The sequence below is a fragment of the Microcaecilia unicolor genome, chromosome 3, assembly GCF_901765095.1.
Source record: "Microcaecilia unicolor chromosome 3, aMicUni1.1, whole genome shotgun sequence".
NCBI lineage: Eukaryota > Metazoa > Chordata > Amphibia > Gymnophiona > Siphonopidae > Microcaecilia > Microcaecilia unicolor.
In genome coordinates this window covers 354,347,510-354,366,986 of record NC_044033.1, presented here as the reverse complement: position 1 = coordinate 354,366,986, position 19,477 = coordinate 354,347,510, and the positions used below count along the sequence as shown (strand labels likewise).

The following is a 19,477-nucleotide window of genomic DNA, read 5'->3' as shown; positions in this document are numbered from 1 at the left end:
TAGCAGTTTCAGGACAAGAAAATACCCTATCAACTCCTGCCATGGAGATCCATACAGAGAAGACTTTTACAGCAATTTTCACCTGTCTCATCTATTTCTTCTCTCAGCTAGTATCGTTGAATTTCAACATTAACTACTGCACCAATGTGTTTTTCTCATGTGCTTAAAATTCACATGCCTCTTCCAGATCCAGAGATAATGGATCAGCTGTGGGTGGACAGGCCAAGCAAATCAAAGTTTGGCTCCATCCCCAGGCTCTGTCATTACTGATGCTATGTTGGACAAAATACTGGTTGTGTCGTGACCCCTTTGGCTCACCCCATTCCGCAGCCTAGTCCAGAACTGTGCAAGCAATATCAGCAACAGTACACCAAGGAAGTCTGAGGCTCAATAAAACTATCGGTCACTATTTCATTACTCTTACTCTTAATGTAAAGTCTTCTGTCACACAAGCATCAGAAAATTATCAAACTAATTGAAAGATCTAAACCAAATGGTAATGATTTTTGTATTTATGATTAGTTGTCCTTGGACTGTTATCTCACAAAAGCACTGCTCACCTCCAGTCTAAAACTGGTAAGTAGTATTATATAACCTTAAGTGTAAGCTTATCAAAAAATAATCATGCTTGCCTTTTTGAGTGGAACATAGGTGCTGCTACTCCACAGGCCTCTTGAGCTTAACTCCCACATCTGCATGCACCCTCTCCAGTAAATGAGGACCAACAATCATTATTAAAGGGGGGGGTGAGGGAAAACATTTGTAATAAATTCCTCAAAAACATTTTGGCTTACAGTCATCCTTCCTTGCAGAAGAGCAAGGAGGATTATTTATTTATTTGTTACATTTGTATCCCACATTTTGGCTCAATGTGGCTTACACAGTACCATAAAGGCGTTCGCCAAGTCCGTTATGTGGTCACAGACAAGTATGGTACAAAACTAGAAGTCTTGCAGAGAAACGCAGGTATGAAGGTGATTTCAGAAGCCTTGTGTGGCATGTTAAGGGTGTGAGGCTATCAATGTGGGCTATCATTAAGATGGATTATTTTACTCGTAACCCCAGCTATAGGTCTTATTGCATAAAATGGAACCTGTGCTAAAATTGCATGAGTTAATGGTAAAATAAGTCTTAACTGTAGTCCCCATTGTTAGCTACACCCCTAAATGGTGATTTCAGAACGCTTGCTACTTTTTGGACTCTGCCAGGATTGGTCTGGATTGGCCACTGCTGGATACTGGACTAGATGGACCTTTGGTTTGACCCAGTACAGCAATTCTTATGTTCTTTCTTATATATAAATCTCTCATACATATTCAACAGGGATATCTGGAAAACCTGTTCCACTGACATCCCTCCAGGACTGAGAGTAGGGGGGGGGTAAGAAATAATACAAAACAAATAAAACAATATAAAGTTAATGCTAAATAGAAATAATTAAGCATCGTTACTAAGTAAAAGCCTTAACAAATAACCAGGTTTCACATATCTTCCTAAGTACCAGATTGTTACCAAGGAGATAAGACTGACGGGGGTGGGGGGACTGAGTTCAAGAGAGAGGGACTAGATAAAAGAAAGCATGTTTACTCTTATCTTTATATTTCACTGTTAAAGGAGACAGGAATGCATCCTTCCTTGAAAGATCATAGAGCTCAAATGAGCACGTATGGATTCAGTCCCTCCCCCCAATATGGAGGACCAGAGCCATACAGCGCCTGAAATATTGGGCATTTTAAGGAAAACCCTGAAAGCTGCCTGAAGGCAATATAGCCTTTCTAATGCCGGGATTACATCATCATGAACTTTTTCACTACAATAAGGATTCTTGAAACTGTGTACTTATATACTCCAGAAATGAAGCATTACAGTAATCCAACTACCTCTAACTAGGGTGTGAACCACAGCAGTCAGGTTATCTGTATTTAAGTAGGGGTGGAGATCATGGATAAAGCGAATGCTACATACCTGTAGAAGGTATTCTCCGAGGACAGCAGGCTGATTGTTCTCACTGATGGGTGACGTCCACGGCAGCCCCTCCAATCGGAAACTTCACTAGCAAAGTCCTTTGCTAGCCCTCGCGCGCCCGCGCGCACCGCGCATGCGCGGCCGTCTTCCCGCCCGAAACCGGCTCGAGCCGGCCAGTCCAGTATGTAGCAAGACAATACACTTCAAGGGAAGACACAACTCCAAAGGGGAGGCGGGCGGGTTTGTGAGAACAATCAGCCTGCTGTCCTCGGAGAATACCTTCTACAGGTATGTAGCATTCGCTTTCTCCGAGGACAAGCAGGCTGCTTGTTCTCACTGATGGGGTATCCCTAGCCCCCAGGCTCACTCAAAACAACAACATTGGTCAATTGGGCCTCGCAACGGCGAGGACATAACTGAGATTGACCTAAAAAATTTACCAACTAACTGAGAGTGTAGCCTGGAACAGAACAAACAGGGCCCTCGGGGGGTGGAGTTGGATCCTAAAGCCCAAACAGGTTCTGAAGAACTGACTGCCCGAACCGACTGTCACGTCGGGTATCCTGCTGCAGGCAGTAATGAGATGTGAATGTGTGGACAGATGACCACGTCGCAGCTTTGCAAATTTCCTCCATGGTGGCTGACTTCAAGTGGGCTACCGACGCTGCCATGGCTCTAACATTATGAGCCGTGACATGACCCTCAAGAGCCAGCCCAGCCTGGGCGTAAGTGAAGGAAATGCAATCTGCTAGCCAATTGGATATGGTGCGTTTCCCTACAGCCACTCCCCTCTTGTTGGGATCAAAAGAAACAAACAATTGGGCGGACTGTCTGTGGGGCTGTGTCCGCTCCAGATAGAAGGCCAATGCTCTCTTGCAGTCCAATGTGTGCAGCTGACGTTCAGCAGGGCAGGAATGAGGACGGGGAAAGAATGTTGGCAAGACAATTGACTGGTTCAGATGGAACTCCGACACAACCTTTGGCAGAAACTTAGGGTGAGTGCGGAGGACTACTCTGTTGTGATGAAATTTGGTGTAAGGGGCCTGGGCTACCAGGGCCTGAAGCTCACTGACTCTACGAGCCGAGGTAACTGCCACCAAGAAAATGACCTTCCAGGTCAAGTACTTCGGATGGCAGGAATTCAGTGGCTCGAAAGGAGGTTTCATCAGCTGGGTGAGAACGACATTGAGATCCCATGACACTGTAGGAGGCTTGACAGGGGGCTTTGACAAAAGCAAACCTCTCATGAAGCGAACAACTAAAGGCTGTCCTGAGATCGGCTTACCTTCCACTTGGTAATGGTATGCACTGATTGCACTAAGGTGAACCCTTACGGAGTTGGTCTTCAGACCAGACTCAGACAAGTGGAGAAGGTATTCAAGCAGGGTCTGTGTAGGACAAGAGCGAGGATCTAGGGCCTTGCTGTCACACCAGACGGCAAACCTCCTCCAATGAAAGAAGTAACTTCTCTTAGTGGAGTCTTTCCTGGAAGCAAGCAAGATGCGGGAGACACCCTCTGGCAGACCCAAAGAGGCAAAGTCTACGCCCTCAACATCCAGGCCGTGAGAGCCAGGGACTGGAGGTTGGGATGCAGAAGAGCCCCTTCGTCCTGCGTGATGAGGGTCGGAAAACACTCCAATCTCCACGGTTCTTCGGAGGATAACTCCAGAAGAAGAGGGAACCAGATCTGACGCGGCCAAAAGGGAGCAATCAGAATCATGGTGCCTCGGTCTTGCTTGAGTTTCAACAAAGTCTTCCCCACCAGAGGAATGGGAGGATAAGCATACAGCAGACCTTCCCCCCAATCCAGGAGGAAGGCATCCGACGCCAGTCTGCCGTGGGCCTGAAGCCTGGAACAGAACTGAGGGACCTTGTGGTTCACTTGAGATGCGAAGAGATCCACCAGGGGGGTGCCCCACGCCTGGAAGATCTGTCGCACCACACGGGAATTGAGCGACCACTAGTGAGGTTGCATAATCCTGCTCAACCTGTCGGCCGGTGCCCCCCTGCTTGTTGACATAGTACATGGCAACCTGATTGTCTGTCTGAATTTGGATAATTTGGTGGGACAGCCGATCTCTGAAAGCCTTCAGAGCGTTCCAGATCGCTCGCAACTCCAGAAGATTGATCTGTAGATCGCTTTCTTGGAGGGACCACCTTCCTTGGGTGTGAAGCCCATCGACATGAGCTCCCCATCCCAGGAGAGACGCATCCGTGGTCAGCACTTTTTGAGGCTGAGGAATTTGGAAGGGACGTCCCAGAGTCAAATTGGAGCAAATCGTCCACCAATACAGGGATTCGAGAAAACTCGTGGACAGGTGGATCACGTCCTCTAGACCCCCGGCGGCCTGATACCACTGGGAGGCTAGGGTCCATTGAGCAGATCTCATGTGAAGGCGGGCCATGGGAGTCACATGAACTGTGGAAGCCATGTGGCCCAGCAATCTCAACATCTGCCGAGCTGTGATCTGCTGGGACGCTCGCACCCGCGAGACGAGGGACAACAAGTTGTTGGCCCTCGCCTCTGGGAGATAGGCGCGAGCCGTCCGAGAATCCAGCAGGGCTCCGATGAATTCGAGTTTCTGCACTGGGAGAAGATGGGACTTTGGGTAATTTATCACAAACCCCAGTAGCTCCAGGAGGCGAATAGTCATCTGCATGGACTGCAGGGCTCCTGCCTCGGATGTGTTCTTCACCAGCCAATCGTCGAGATATGGGAACACGTGCACCCCCAGCCTGCGAAGCGCCGCTGCTACCACAGCTAGGCACTTTGTGAACACCCTGGGCGCAGAGGCGAGCCCAAAGGGTAGCACACAGTACTGGAAGTGGCGTGCGCCCAGCTGAAATCGCAGATACTGTCTGTGAGCTGGCAGTATCGGGATGTGTGTGTAGGCATCCTTCAAGTCCAGAGAGCATAGCCAATCGTTTTGCTGAATCATGGGGAGAAGGGTGCCCAGGGAAAGCATCCTGAACTTTTCTTTTACGAGATATTTGTTCAGGGCCCTTAGGTCTAGGATGGGACGCATCCCCCCTGTTTTCTTTTCCACAAGGAAGTACCTGGAATAGAACCCCAGCCCTTCTTGCCCGGATGGCACGGGCTCGACCGCATTGGCGCTGAGAAGGGCGGAGAGTTCCTCTGCAAGTACCTGCTTGTGCTGGAAGCTGTAGGACTGAGCTCCCGGTGGACAATTTGGAGGTTGTGAGGCCAAATTGAGGGTGTATCCTTGCCGGACTATTTGGAGAACCCACTGATCGGAGGTTATGAGAGGCCACCTTTGGTGAAAAGCTTTCAACCTCCCTCCGACTGGCAGGTCGCCCGGCACTGACACTTGGATGTCGGCTATGCTCTGCTGGAGCCAGTCAAAAGCTCGCCCCTTGCTTTTGCTGGGGAGCCGCGGGGCCTTGCTGATTCGCACGCTGCTGACGAGAGCGAGCGCGCTGGGGCTTAGCCTGGGCCGCAGGCTGTCGGGAAGGAGGATTGTACCTACGCTTGCCAGAAGTATAGGGAACAGTCTTCCTTCCCCCGAAAAATCGTCTACCTGTAGAGGTAGAAGCTGAAGGCTGCCGGCGGGCGAACTTGTCGAATGCGGTGTCCCGCTGGTGGAGAGACTCTACCACCTGCTCGACTTTTTCGCCAAAAATGTTATCCGCACGGCAAGGCGAGTCCGCAATCCGCTGCTGGATTCTATTCTCCAGGTCGGCGGCACGCAGCCATGAGAGCCTGCGCATCACCACACCTTGAGCAGCGGCCCTGGACGCAACATCAAAAGTGTCATAAACTCCTCTGGCCAGGAATTTTCTGCACGCCTTCAGCTGCCTGACCACCTCCTGAAAAGGCTTGGCTTGCTCAGGGGGAAGAGCATCAACCAAGCCCGCCAACTGCCGCACATTATTCCGCATGTGTATGCTCGTGTAGAGCTGGTAAGACTGGATCTTGGACACGAGCATAGAGGAATGGTAGGCCTTCCTCCCAAAGGAGTCTAAGGTTCTAGCGTCCTTGCCCGGGGGCGCCGAAGCATGTTCCCTAGAACTCTTAGCCTTCTTTAGGGCCAAATCCACAACTCCAGAGTCATGAGGCAACTGAGTGCGCATCAGCTCTGGGTCCCCATGGATCCGGTACTGGGACTCGATCTTCTTGGGAATGTGGGGATTAGTTAATGGCTTGGTCCAGTTCGCAAGCAATGTCTTCTTCAGGACATGGTGCAAGGGAACAGTGGACGCTTCCTTAGGTGGAGAAGGATAGTCCAGGAGCTCAAACATTTCAGCCCTGGGCTCGTCCTCCACAACCACCGGGAAGGGGATGGCCGTAGACATCTCCCGGACAAAGGAGGCAAAAGACAGACTCTCGGGAGGAGAAAGCTGTCTCTCAGGAGAGGGAGTGGGATCAGACGGAAGACCCTCAGACTCCTCGTCAGAGAAATATCTGGGATCTTCCTCTTCCTCCCACGAGGCCTCACCCTCGGTGTCAGACACAAGTTCACGGACCTGTGTCTGCAACCTCGCCCTGCTCGACTCCGTGGAACCCCGTCCACGATGGGGGCGTCGAGAGGTAGACTCCCTCGCCCGCATCGGCGAAGCTCCCTCCGCCGACGTAGTCGGGGAGCCTTCCTGGGAGGTGGCCGCGGTCGGTACCGCACGCGGTACCGACGTCGGGGACCTCAACCTGGGCGATGGGCCAGCCGGCGCCACGCTCGACGGTACCGGTGGCGCAAGCACCGCCGGTACCGGAGGGGTAGGGCGCAACAGCTCTCCCAGAATCTCTGGGAGAACGGCCCGGAGGCTCTCGTTTAGAGCGGCTGCAGAGAAAGGCTGAGAGGTCGATGCAGGCGTCGACGTCAGTACCTGTTCCGGGCGTGGAGGCTGTTCCGGGCTGTCCAGAGCGGAGCGCATCGACACCTCCTGAACAGAGGGTGAGCGGTCCTCTCGGTGCCGATGCCTGCTGGGTGCCGAATCCCTCGGCGACCCAGAGCTCTCGGTGCCGACACGGGGAGGAGACCGGTGTCGATGCTTCTTCGATTTCTTCCGAAGCATGTCACCAGAGCTCCCCGGCACCGACGAGGAGGACGTCGAATCCATCCGTCGCTTCCTCGGGGCCGAGACTGAAGAAGGTCGATCTCGGGGGGGCTGTACCGCAGGAGCCCTCAGGGTAGGAGGAGACCCACCCGAGGGCTCACCGCCACCAGCGGGGGAATGGACAGCCCTCACCTGCACTCCACCCGATGCACCACCGTCCGACGACATCAGCAGACGAGGTCCTGGTACCACCGACGTCGATGCAGCTATCCGATGTCTCGGCGCCGATGCAGAGGCCCGATGCCTCGATGCACTCGATGCAGGGGCGGCCGAGGAAGATGGTCTGGACGCTGACGACGTCGATGCACTCGAAGATCCCGGTGCCGATGCCGACGAAGAGCCCGAGAACAACACGTTCCACTGGGCTAGTCTCGCTACCTGAGTCCGCCTTTGAAGCAGGGAACACAGACTGCAGTTCTGAGGGCGGTGCTCGGCCCCCAGACACTGAAGACACGACGAGTGTCGATCAGTGAGCGAGATAACCCGGGCGCACTGGGTGCACTTCTTGAAGCCGCTGGAAGGCTTCGATGTCATGGGCGGAAAAATCACGGCGGCGAAATCAAAAGCCGAAATGGCGAAATTTGAAGCACCAAATTTAGAGGGAGAAAAAATCTCGACCGAGGCCGAAAAGAGGCCTACCCCGACGACGAAAGAAAACTTACCGGGGCAAAAAAGCTGGAAGTACGGGGAGGATTTACACGAAACCCGGCGGGGGGTTTCCGGAGCACTTCCCGACTAGGACAAAGCTTTCCCGAAGGAAAAAAACACGTTCAAAACAAATTGGACGCGCGAGGTCGACTTTCCGGGGCTCGACACGGCGAAAACACGACCGTACCGAGTGCGGACAAAAGAAGACTGGCCGGCTCGAGCCGGTTTCGGGCGGGAAGACGGCCGCGCATGCGCGGTGCGCGCGGGCGCGCGAGGGCTAGCAAAGGACTTTGCTAGTGAAGTTTCCGATTGGAGGGGCTGCCGTGGACGTCACCCATCAGTGAGAACAAGCAGCCTGCTTGTCCTCGGAGAATCCACAGTTGCCAAAACTGGAAATTTACTAGTAGGTTTGACATTCAAAACAAGTTCTACATTTACTGGCAGCCGGTGAACAACTAATGTGATTAACTGCGTAATTTCAAACCTTCAATGGATACTATTGGGCCAATTATCTCACTGAAGGGCCCGAAACAACTTGTATAGTAAGGGGCCAAGGCTGGTGCAGGACATGGTCAGACTACAAAACTTTTCAAGGTAGCAGTGATATTCAGCTGGTATCTGGATCTTTATATGTTTAATTTAGGCCTACACAATTACAGGCCTAAACTAAACGAATAGTGGCTATGTGCTCACTGCAGTATGGGGGCCTTTTACTAAAACATGGTAAAAGTTGCAGTTACCCTATGGTAAATGACCAAACATCTGTGCAGTAACTTCAAAACATCTATTGCACAAGCAGCTAACACAAAAAAAGTATAAGTAATGCACAGATAATGAAGATGCAGCTCACATCATCTATTAAGGTGGCTTTAAGTGATATATAGTGAGTTACCATGCCCATTCCCTACTATACAGTTAAAAAGGGAAGCAGTGCCTAACATTTAGGTGCCAGGAACACACATTAGCAATCCGAACACCAGAACATACTCCTGCAAATGACAATATTCCAGCTAGATGCTATTCTATAAAATAACATGTAGTCTACAGGTAGACATAGGTGTGGATGGAGTTTGGGCAAGATATACATTTATACGTGTAGATTACAGAATACTACAATCCAGTGCTTCTCAACCAAGGCCTCGGGGCACACCCAGCCAGTCAGGTTTGCAGAATAACCATAATAAATACGCATGAGAGAAGTTTGTATACCAAGGAGACAGGGCATGCAAATCTCTCATGTATATTCATCATGATTATCGTGAAAACCTGACTGGCTGGGTGTGCCCCGAGCCTGGGTTGAGAAGCACTGCTATGATCTATATGCAGTCTTATGCGAATTAGGTGCAATCATTTGGTTTTATGGGCATTTTTAGTCGTGGTTGCCATGCTCTGCCCTGATCGGAATGCACAGTGGAACACATGGCACCCAAGTTTGGAGGTCATGGCAAGTTTTTATGAAAACTTTTACATGCTTATCTTCACTCTTAGCCTCAGCATTGAATTTCTAAATTTTTAATTCTGATATGCAGAATCTAACTTCTTTTTTCCTTTTTAAATAACCCACAGTAATGCCTCGTAGTTACATGAATCCTTCACACCAAAAGGGAAAGCGAAGATACTTACCTGTAGCAGGTATTCTCCAATGACTGCAGGCTGATTGTTCTCACATGTGGGTCGACATCCGCATCGGCCAAGGAATCGGCATTTTGCAAGCAAAATATTAAAGAAGTTTTGCCAGAGTCTTCTGGTGCGCATGCAGCACATACCGTGCTTGTGCGGACTGATTTCCGGCCCGTCGCGTGAGCACTTCTCCTCAGTTAAATCCAAAAGCATATAGAGAAATAAATAACAACTCCAAAGGGGAGGTTGGCGGGTTTGTGAGAACAATCAGCCTGCTGTCCTCGGAGAATACCTGCTACAGGTATGTATCTTTGCTTTCTTCGAGGACAAGCAGGCTGCTTGTTCTCACATGTGGGGTATCCCTAGCACCCAGGCTCACTCAAAACAATGAACATTGGTCAATTGGGCCTCGCAACGGCGAGGACATAACATACATTGACCTGAAACCATAAACAACTAACTGAGAGTGCAGCCTGGAACAGAACAAAAATGGGTCTAGGGGGGTGGAGTTGGATCCTAAACCACGAACAGATTTTGCAGCACCGACTGCCCAAACCGACTGTCATGTCAGGTGTCCTGCTGAAGGCAGTAGTGGACCGATAACCACGTTGCAGCCTTGCAAATCTCTTCAATGGAGGCTGACTTCAAGTGAGCCACAGACACAGCCATGGCTCTAACATTATGAGCTGTGACATGGCCCTCTAGATTCAGCCCAGCTTGGGCATAAGTGAAGGAAATGCAATCTGTTAGCCAACTGGAGATTGTGCGTTTTCCGATGGCGACCCCCCTCCTGTTGGGATCGAAAGAAACAAACAACTGGGCGGACTGTCTGAAGGGCTTTGTCTGCTCCACGTAAAAGGCCAATGCTCTCTTGCAGTTCAAGGTATGTAACTGCTTTTGCCAGGGTGGGGACGAGGACGGGGAAAAATGTTGGCAAGACAATTGACTGGTTCAGATGGAACTCCGACACCACCTTCGGCAGAAACTTAGGGTGCGTGCGGAGGACTACTCTGTTATGATGAAACTTGATATAAGGTGCATGCACTACCAAGGCCTGAAGCTCACTAACCCTATGAGCTGAAGTAACAGCCACCAAGAAAACAACCTTCCAGGCCAAGTACTTCAGATGGCAGGAATTCAGTGGCTCAAAAGGAGCTTTCATCAGATGGGTGAGAACGATGTTGAGATCCCATGACACCGATGGAGGTTTGACCGGGGGCTCTGACAAAAGCAAACCTCTCATGAAGCGAACAACTAAAGGCTGTCCAGAGATAGGCTTACCTTCTACACGGTGATGATAAGCACTAATCACACTAAGGTGAACTCTAACGGAGTTGGTCTTGAGACCAGACTCTGATAAGTGCAGAAGGTATTCAAGCAGGGTCTGTGTAGGACAAGAAAGAGAATCTAGGGCCTTGCTGTCACACCAGACGGCAAACCTCCTCCATTTAAAAGAGTAAGACCTCTTCGTGGAATCTTTCCTGGAAGCAAGCAAGACTCGGGAGACACCCTCTGAAAGACCCAAGGAGGCAAATTCTAAGCTCTCAACATCCAGGCCATGAGAGCCAGAGACTGGATGTTGGGATGCAGAAGCAACCCCTCGTTCTGAGTGATGAAGGTTGGAAAACACTCCAATCTCCACGGTTCTTCGGAGGACAACTCCAGAAGAAGAGGGAACCAAATCTGACACAGCAAGAAGGGTGCAATCAGGATCATGGTTCCGCAGTCTTGCTTGAGTTTCAGCAAAGTCCTCCCTACCAGAAGTATGGGAGGATACGCATACAGAAGGCCTGTCCCCCAATGTAGGAGAAAAGCATCTGACACTAGTCTGTCGTGGGCCTGAAGCCTGGAACAGAACTGAGGGACCTTGTGATTGATCTGAGTGGCAAAAAGATCCACCGAGGGGGTGCCCCATGCTCGGAAGATCTTGCGGACTACGCCTATGTTCAGTGACCACTCGTGAGGTTGTATTATCCTGCTCAACCTGTTGGCCAGACTGTTGTTTATGCCTGCCAGATAAGTGGCTTGGAGAAACATACCGTGACGGCAAGCCCAAAGCCACATCTGGACGGCTTCCTGACACAGAGGGCAAGATCCGGTGCCCCCTGCTTGTTGGTGTAATACATGGCAACCTGATTGTCTGTCTGAATCAATATAATTTGGTTGGACAGCCGATCTCTGAAAGCCTTTAGAGCGTTCCGGATCGCCCGCAATTCCATGAGATTGATCTGAAAACCTTTTTCCCGAAAGGACCAGGCTCCTTGAGTGTGAAGCCCATCTACATGAGCTCCCCACCCCAGGAGGGATGCATCCGTCATCAGCACTTTTTGTGGCTAAGGAATTCGGAATGGACGTCCCAAGGTCAAATTGTATCGAGTTGTCCACTACTGAAAAGAATTGCGAAAGTCGGTGGACAGTTGGATTACATCCCCTAGAGTCCCTGAAGCTTAGTACCACTGGGAAGCTAGGGTCCACTGAACTGTGGAGGCCATGTGGCCCAGAAGCCTCAACATCTGCCGAGCCGTGACCTGTTGAGACACTCAAGCTATGGACACCAGGGACAGGAGGTTGTCTGCCCTTGCCTCGGGAAGATAAGCACGAACTGTCTTTGTGTTCAACAGGGCTCCAATGAATTCCAACTTTTGGACTGGAGATGGGACTTGGGTTAATTAATTACGAACCCCAGTAGTTCTAGCACCTGAATAGTCATTCGCATGGACTGCTGAGCACCTGCCTTCGAGATGCTCTTCACCAGCCAATCGTCAAGATAAGGGAACACATGTACTCCCAGTCTGCATAGTGACGCTGCGACTACCGCTAGACACTTCATGAATACTCTGGGTGCAGACATCAGACCAAAAGGCTGCGTTCCCAGCCGAAATTGAAGATACTTCCTGTGAGCTGGAAGTATCGAGATGTGTGTGTAAGCATCCTTTAAGTCCAGAGAGCATAGACAATCATTCTCTTGAATCATGGGAAGAAGGGTGCCCCGGGAAACCATCCTGAACTTTTCTCGAACTAGAAATTTATTCAGGCCCTTTAGGTCTAGGATAGGACGCAACCCCCCTGTTTTCTTTTGCACACTCCATTCTGGTTCCTATAAACTGTTTTATAGTTTATATTTATGATTGATTACACATATAGAAATAGAATTTTATATTATTATATTTGAATGTTAAATTTTAATGTTATTACGGTTTATCAGTTTTGAATGTTGAATGTTAATGATGTTGATGTTCACTATGCATTATGTTATGTTTACAGCCCAAGTAGGGTGAAACACGGCCGTGTCGGGTTTATTTTAATTTGATTCACCAAAAAATTCTCTTCAACATTTTATCTACTTGTCCACCATGGCTGCTTCTACAATTTCCTTCCTTCGGGACCTAGCAGACCACTTGCCTCCCTGTTTCTTGGGACCTACCTAGGAGAAAGGGCATGCAAATCTACCTCATCCACAGTCATTGTGGATATCCTGAAAACCTGACTGGCTGGGTGTCCCCCAAGGAATGATTTGAGAAGCACTGCTATAATCTACATGCAGTCTTTAGCGATTTAGGCACAATCATTTACACCAGCTCTATGAGGGTGTAAGCACTTGTGCCCAAATATTATTACTACTACTACTTATTACTTCTATATAGTAAAATAGTAGATGACGGCAGATAAAGACCTGTATGGTCCATCTAGTCTGCCCAACAAAATAAACTCATTAAATATGATACTTTATATGTATACCTATCGAAAAAAAAAATTAATTAGTGTGTGTTTGGTCTTTTGTGAGTTAGCTCTGAACATTGAACTGAGCTAAAGCTATTAGTCAAACAATGACTTTAATGAAAAAAATCAATATTTTCCTGTCTAGTAGTGTTTATCTGGGGTAATCACCAAATATTGACTGAACTATCTTCTGAATTCCCAATGTTATTCATGGTGTTGCTCAGACGTATGATGTATGAAACACTTCTGCCTCCGAATTTACACCACTCATAATACAGGATACTAACCCTGCAAAAAAAAAAAAAATCTTTTGAGTTTAAGGGGGCAATTCTCTATAGAGGAACAACCTAGACGCGCACTTAGTGCCAAATTCTATATATGGTGCCTAGAAAATCTGTGAGGTAAACATTTCCGCCTAAGTGTATTCTATAAGCAATGCCTAGATTTAGGCCCGCTATACACTACTAGACATACACAGCGCTGTCTCTTACTAAACACGTAAGAGACAGACCCTGCTCAACAGAGCTTATAATCTAATCAAGACAGACAAACAGGACAAATAAGGGATAAGGGAATTACTTAAGGTGGGAATTACATAACAGACATGAGTACTGAACAAGTGAATACGTAGGAGTTGGGAGTTAAACACAGCCTCAAAAAGGTGGACTTTTAGCTTAGATTTGAAGACGGCCAGAGCTGGAGTTTGAAGTACTGATTCAGGAAGTCTATTCCAGGCGTACGGTGCAGCAAAATCAAAGGAACGGAGTTTGCAGTAGAGGAGAAGGGTACAGATAAGAGAGATTTACCCGATGAATGCAGTTCCCGGGAAGGAGCTTATGGAGAGAGAAGAGTGGAGAAGTACTGAGGAACTGCAGAACGAATGCACTTGTAAGGTCAATATATGTGTGTACACAACCTGTTGCACTGGTATTCTATACGCACAAACTTTTTTTTATTGAACTCCTAATAAGTACCTCCTTACATAATTGCCCTCTGTGTCAAGCCTTGGTGTTAACTGTTAGCACAGCCATGCAACAACAGTCAAAAATGCCCTCCTCACACCACTTCCCAAGAACACTGCCCTGTCTGTACAGGGGGGGATTCAGCTCTCAAAGGAGTGCATGAGAAGGTGGAGCAGCAGTTTAAGCTGGGTCTTTCCTCAGTTACTGCAGGCTTACAGGCCTCCATTTGTGATAGTGACCACTGGGTGAGGCAGTACGGTTCCCCTTCTTGCTGCCCTTGCACCCTAACCCCTTAATTCTATGTGTCACTAAAAACTGTGTGCGCAAAATTGGACACGTGCCCAATTTGCATGTACAATTTAATTGAACAAGCAGCTAATTAGCTCCAAATGTTGGCTTAACAACCAATTATTGGCATTAATTAGATTCAATTAAAATATACACTCCTAAATTTTATGCATGAGTTCAAAATGGGGGTGTGGAAATGGGAAGGTTATGGGTGGAACGGGGGTGCTCCTAACATTTACACGTGTTGTTATAGAATGAGAGGGGATATGCGCCTAATTTAGGTGCTTACATTTGTATCACATTTCGGTTGGTGCAAATGGCTGTGCCTAAAGTTAGGCGTGATTCCCGGGTGTAAGCACTATTCTATAAACCGTGCCTAACTTTAAGCGCAGCTTATAGAATAGTGCTTTTTTCAGCACCATATATAGAATTCACCCCTTAATGTGCTAATTCCCACATTAACTGCTTAATAAAAAGATCCTCTATACATAAATCCAGGGTCACTAATTAAACAGGTAACAGCACTGAATATATATATTAAGCACTGGTGCTGGCAGTTAAATTAAGGAACTGTGTCGGCTGAATATTAACTCATAGTTTATTAACAAAGAGTTGCCCCTGGACTCTATATCCTGTGATTTAAATTGCGCACACAAATCCGGTCATATTCTGGATTTGTGTGCGCAACTTAATTAGTTAACAAGCCAATCAGTGCCAATAACTGCCAATTAACAAGTAATTGACACTAATTGACATTCATTAGAATTTACACGCACAACTGTCCAAGCGTATTCTGTAAAGTGATGCACGTAAATTCTAAGGTGCGTAGCTGAAAAGAGAATACACCTGGATCATGCCTAATTTGAGCATCAGCATTTACACCAAGTTTTACTTAGCATGACTGCCTGCGACTAAATTTAGTTGCGTGAACTTGCGCTTGGCATATTCTATAAACCGTGCTCAAATTTAGGCATATTCTATAAAAGTTACAGAACATACCTAGGCATATTTTTTTCCACACTGATTTTTTAGGCGTGATATATATAGAATCTAGCCTTTAGCCCAGAGTCTGAATATACTTCCAAGATGTTACCAATAAAATTGAAAGTGAAAAACTGTCAAAAATTAGAACACGTAGATCACCTCTTCTCTGTCATAGGATTCCATATTCTGCCAAGGACACTTCGCTCCCTACATGATGATGGATTGAATGTACCTACTATGCATCGCGCTTGTTTAGAATCAGTCTGCCACAGAAAACTCTTTTGGACTGCTCCTCTACTTTGGTACTCTCCACCTCAGAGTCTGCGAAGTCATCCGTTCTATAATCTGAGCAGCTCGAAAGACTTTTTTGTTTCAGAAGGCTTATAGCAATTTATAATGGCTGAGGCAAATACTTGGAGCAGATTGGCATAGCCTGTACTTTTATTCTCTTTCCTATTTTTGTAATGGCATTCTTTTCTCTTAATACTTCTGTGAATATTTTATTGTATAGCACTTGTCAGGAAGAGGGAAGTCTATGAAGTTCAATAAACCATAAACTACAAATTTCGTATTAGGTTTCCTAACCCAAAATAGTTTTGTTTTTAGACGATCAAATGCATCTTTCGACACCCAAAAAGGACATGATCTAAATGTCATCTACACACAGTATACACTTAGATCCCACACTACTGAGTAACCTAAAGGCTGCACATTTAGCCTGAATTATAGTAGGGGAAAGGACGGATCCCTGTGAGATGTCACAAGATAAATCACAAGACTCAGATATCTTCGGTGGTTTTCACTCAAAGTGTCCTCAAACTGAAAAAAAAACAAAACAACTGTTCATCTCACCTCAGACACCAAGAGTCATCAAACATTCCATGAGGAAGTCATGATCCACAGTGCCAGATTAATGAAAGTCCAAGGAAAATGACCACAGAATCACTGTTCGTATCAAGTGTTCACCACAAATCATCAATCAAACCTACCAGCAAGGTTTCAGTCTCAAGACTGGGGAGGAAACCAGACTGGCATGGCTGGAAAAAATGATTTTCTTTCAGTCAGTCACCCAATTGCATGGCTGTTGCTCATTCAATTATTTTGCCATATTGTGTAGTTCAATAAAACAAAGACCTACTTTAATGAATTTTTTGATTGTATCCAATGGTGTGAAGACTTTTGCAAGACAAGGTATATACAACAGGGCATGAAACTTCTTTCTTACCAGTGTCATAAAGAAATACTTTGAAGAGAAAAGAAGCTCCGAATTTACACCACCATTTGACTCTTTCATTTTTCAATTTTCCCTGACTATACACCACCATCTAGTGGATGTAATACATAATTACTTTTTGAAGTTAAAACAGGATGATGTTTACCTGAGGCAGATGCAAAACAGCCTGGGATGTGTGGAGACCATATTGTACTATAAATAACACCTTCATGGCCTCTGAAAGTGCACAGTGACTGCCCAACAGCTGGATCCCACTAGAAAAACAAAAATACATTCTGGTCATTTACTTAAAAAAAAAAAAAAAAAACTTATAGCCCTGGTGGTACCAAATTTCCATCTGAAATTCTGGTACCCTAATATATGTCAGACACAAGCACTTGTCTACCATTTTAATGCTTCATTCTCTGGATTTACACAATGAAGTAAGAGCCATCCTTTAATGTCAACTCTTTGAATCCAGTTCCGAAACTAGGAAGGGACATCAAAGTTATACAACTACCACCTTTTAACTTCAGACCAACATATACAACCACCTCCATACACCTGCACTCTCTCAGCACTGTGGTACAGGGCTCTAACTTCCCGTACTACTACCAAGCCAAAGAAGACTGTAAGAAATTTCCATCCCCTCCAGACAACAGCAAAATACTTGCCACTTTTTTAAGTGCTCTCTAATTCCACCATCATCTTACAAAACAAATGTTCAATCATCTCTAATACATAAACCAAGTATAAACAATTATTTTTGTCTAGTTACCAAATAATCAACTCCAGATGTAGTTCTTTTAATTTTGCTCCCTCCCTCTACATGGCCAGTTCCTGTTCAAATATAAACCTCCTTCACTCCCCAGTTCAAAATCCCATCTACCTCCTCCCTTCTTCTCCCTTTGTACCACAAATAAACCTAATCACAAATTCAACAAAGCACTTTGCACCATATAGGGAGTTCCTCTCTTACTGGTGACCAAGTATGCTAAAATCATCTTAAGGCTTTGCGGTTGGCATTCCTAGCATCTAATTTTTCAGTCTAACAATTGATACATTTTGTTTCTCCATTGTGTCAGAATGGAAGAAGCCAAAGGCCTTCAATTTCTCAGAATACATTTTTCAGCCTCAAAAGGGTATTCTCACAACTTCCTTACTCCTTTCCTCAGTGTCAGCTGTCTAGTGATATTAAAAAGCAGAAAGTCTACTTTAACCAGCAATTGACAACCTGTAATATGTTTTAGATATTTAACCAATTTCCCAGATGTGCTTGATTTTCTTACAGTCCCAAAACTTGTTCCATGACACACTTAGGCCGCTTTGGTTGTACTACAGAGGTATACCAAATACATGACACGATAACATTCCCCTTTAGAAGAAATTTGAGCCAAAAATGTCTGTCACAGAGAGACGTAAAGCCACAGCAAGGTTGATCATGAGAACTCCTTCAGCCCCTTTAATCAACTTACACATATCCTCCTCTGTGAATACTGCCATTTCTTCTCCAAGCTGAAGAGCCCTAACCCTTTACCATTTCTGTTTAGCGAAGCCATTGCATCTTTTTAATCATTTTGGTAGCCCTTCTCTGTACCTTATTTTAGTTCCACTATATTTGTTTTGAGATGGGTTGATCCAGTACTCAAGATGCTGTCTTCCCCTGGATCAGTCAATTCTTTTGTGTTCGTGACCCCATGGTATCAGCCAAATAAAACTCTGAGACCCCTGGAGATACAAAATACTAATGCACTTCTGGACAGCCCACCCAGGTCATGAAATCAAATATGGGTGACTCCCATTTGAGGTCCCAACCCACAGTTTGGGAAGCTCTGGTAAAGAAACATTATGATATCCTCTGGTCTAGTCTTCGTTCCTTTATAAAATACTCTAAGATTCTTGTCCTGAGTGGTGATACCTTGGGTACCTAGATTTAGAATTATTGCTCCCCAGTGTGCATTATTATTATTATTACATTATTTATATACTGCCTTTCTGTGGTACAAAGGGGTTTACATCTTGAATTCAGGCACTTTCTCTGTCCCTAATGTGCTCACAATCTAAGTTTTTGTACCTGGGGCAATGAAGGGTTAAGTGACTTGCCCAGGGTCATAATCAGCTGCAGTGGGAATTGAACACAGTTCCCCAGGTTCTCACCCACTGCACTAACCATCAGGCTACTCCTCCACGCATATATTAAACCTCATCTGTCATTTATACGTATGATGTGTTTACAGGTCAATTTGCATAGTCCTACTGCCAATTCCTCATAATTTAGTGTCATCTGCACATTTCATCACTTCATTTATTGCTCCCTTTTCAAAATCATTTATTTCCCAGTACAAATCATTAGGTTACTCTCCTATTTACCCTCTCCCTTGGGAAAACTGACAATTTAGTCCTAATCTCTGTTTTCTATCTTTCAATCAATTACCAATCCTGAGAACGCTTCATTTATTTTCTTCTGGTAAGAATAAACCCACCCTTTCCCAGTTCTCAAAATCACCTTCTCTTTCTGGGAAAGGGGGAGCCTGTTCAGAAAGGATAGACTCCACCTTAATCGGGATGGAACCAGGCTGCTGGCACTATTTATAAAGGAGATAGAGCGGGGGGGGGGGGGGGGAGCCGACAGTCACCTAGGAGCACATGATTCGGTCTGGAGTATCCTTGAAGGATACTATTGAAACTGGATATTTAGGGACTCCCAATAGAGAGGATTCAACAATGGTGAAAGAAAGCCAAGAGTGTTTTAGGAGACAGCAGAACAAAGGATGCAAATTATCCCTGTCAACTTCAACCTGTAGATGCAAGGAAAAAGCACAATTTCAAGTATCTGAATACAAATGTAAGAAGCCTAAAAAATAAGATTGGAGATTTGGAGTATATAACAATAAATGAAGAGGTAGCTATAATAGGCATCTCAGAGACTTGGTGGAAGGAGGACAATCAATGGGATACTAGTTAACAAGGTACAAATTAGATCGCAATGATAGAGTGGATCAAA

At 46.4% G+C, this 19,477-nt stretch overlaps 1 protein-coding gene across 1 annotated transcript in view; it reads right to left on the bottom strand.

Annotated features, from left to right (window-relative positions):
- PEX7 (peroxisomal biogenesis factor 7) overlaps positions 1-19,477 on the bottom strand; it is a 295,842-nt gene that overhangs the window by 221,496 nt on the left and 54,869 nt on the right. Inside the window, 1 exon segment of the mRNA XM_030198517.1 lies at positions 16,640-16,748. Coding sequence (XP_030054377.1) covers positions 16,640-16,748 — 109 coding nt within the window.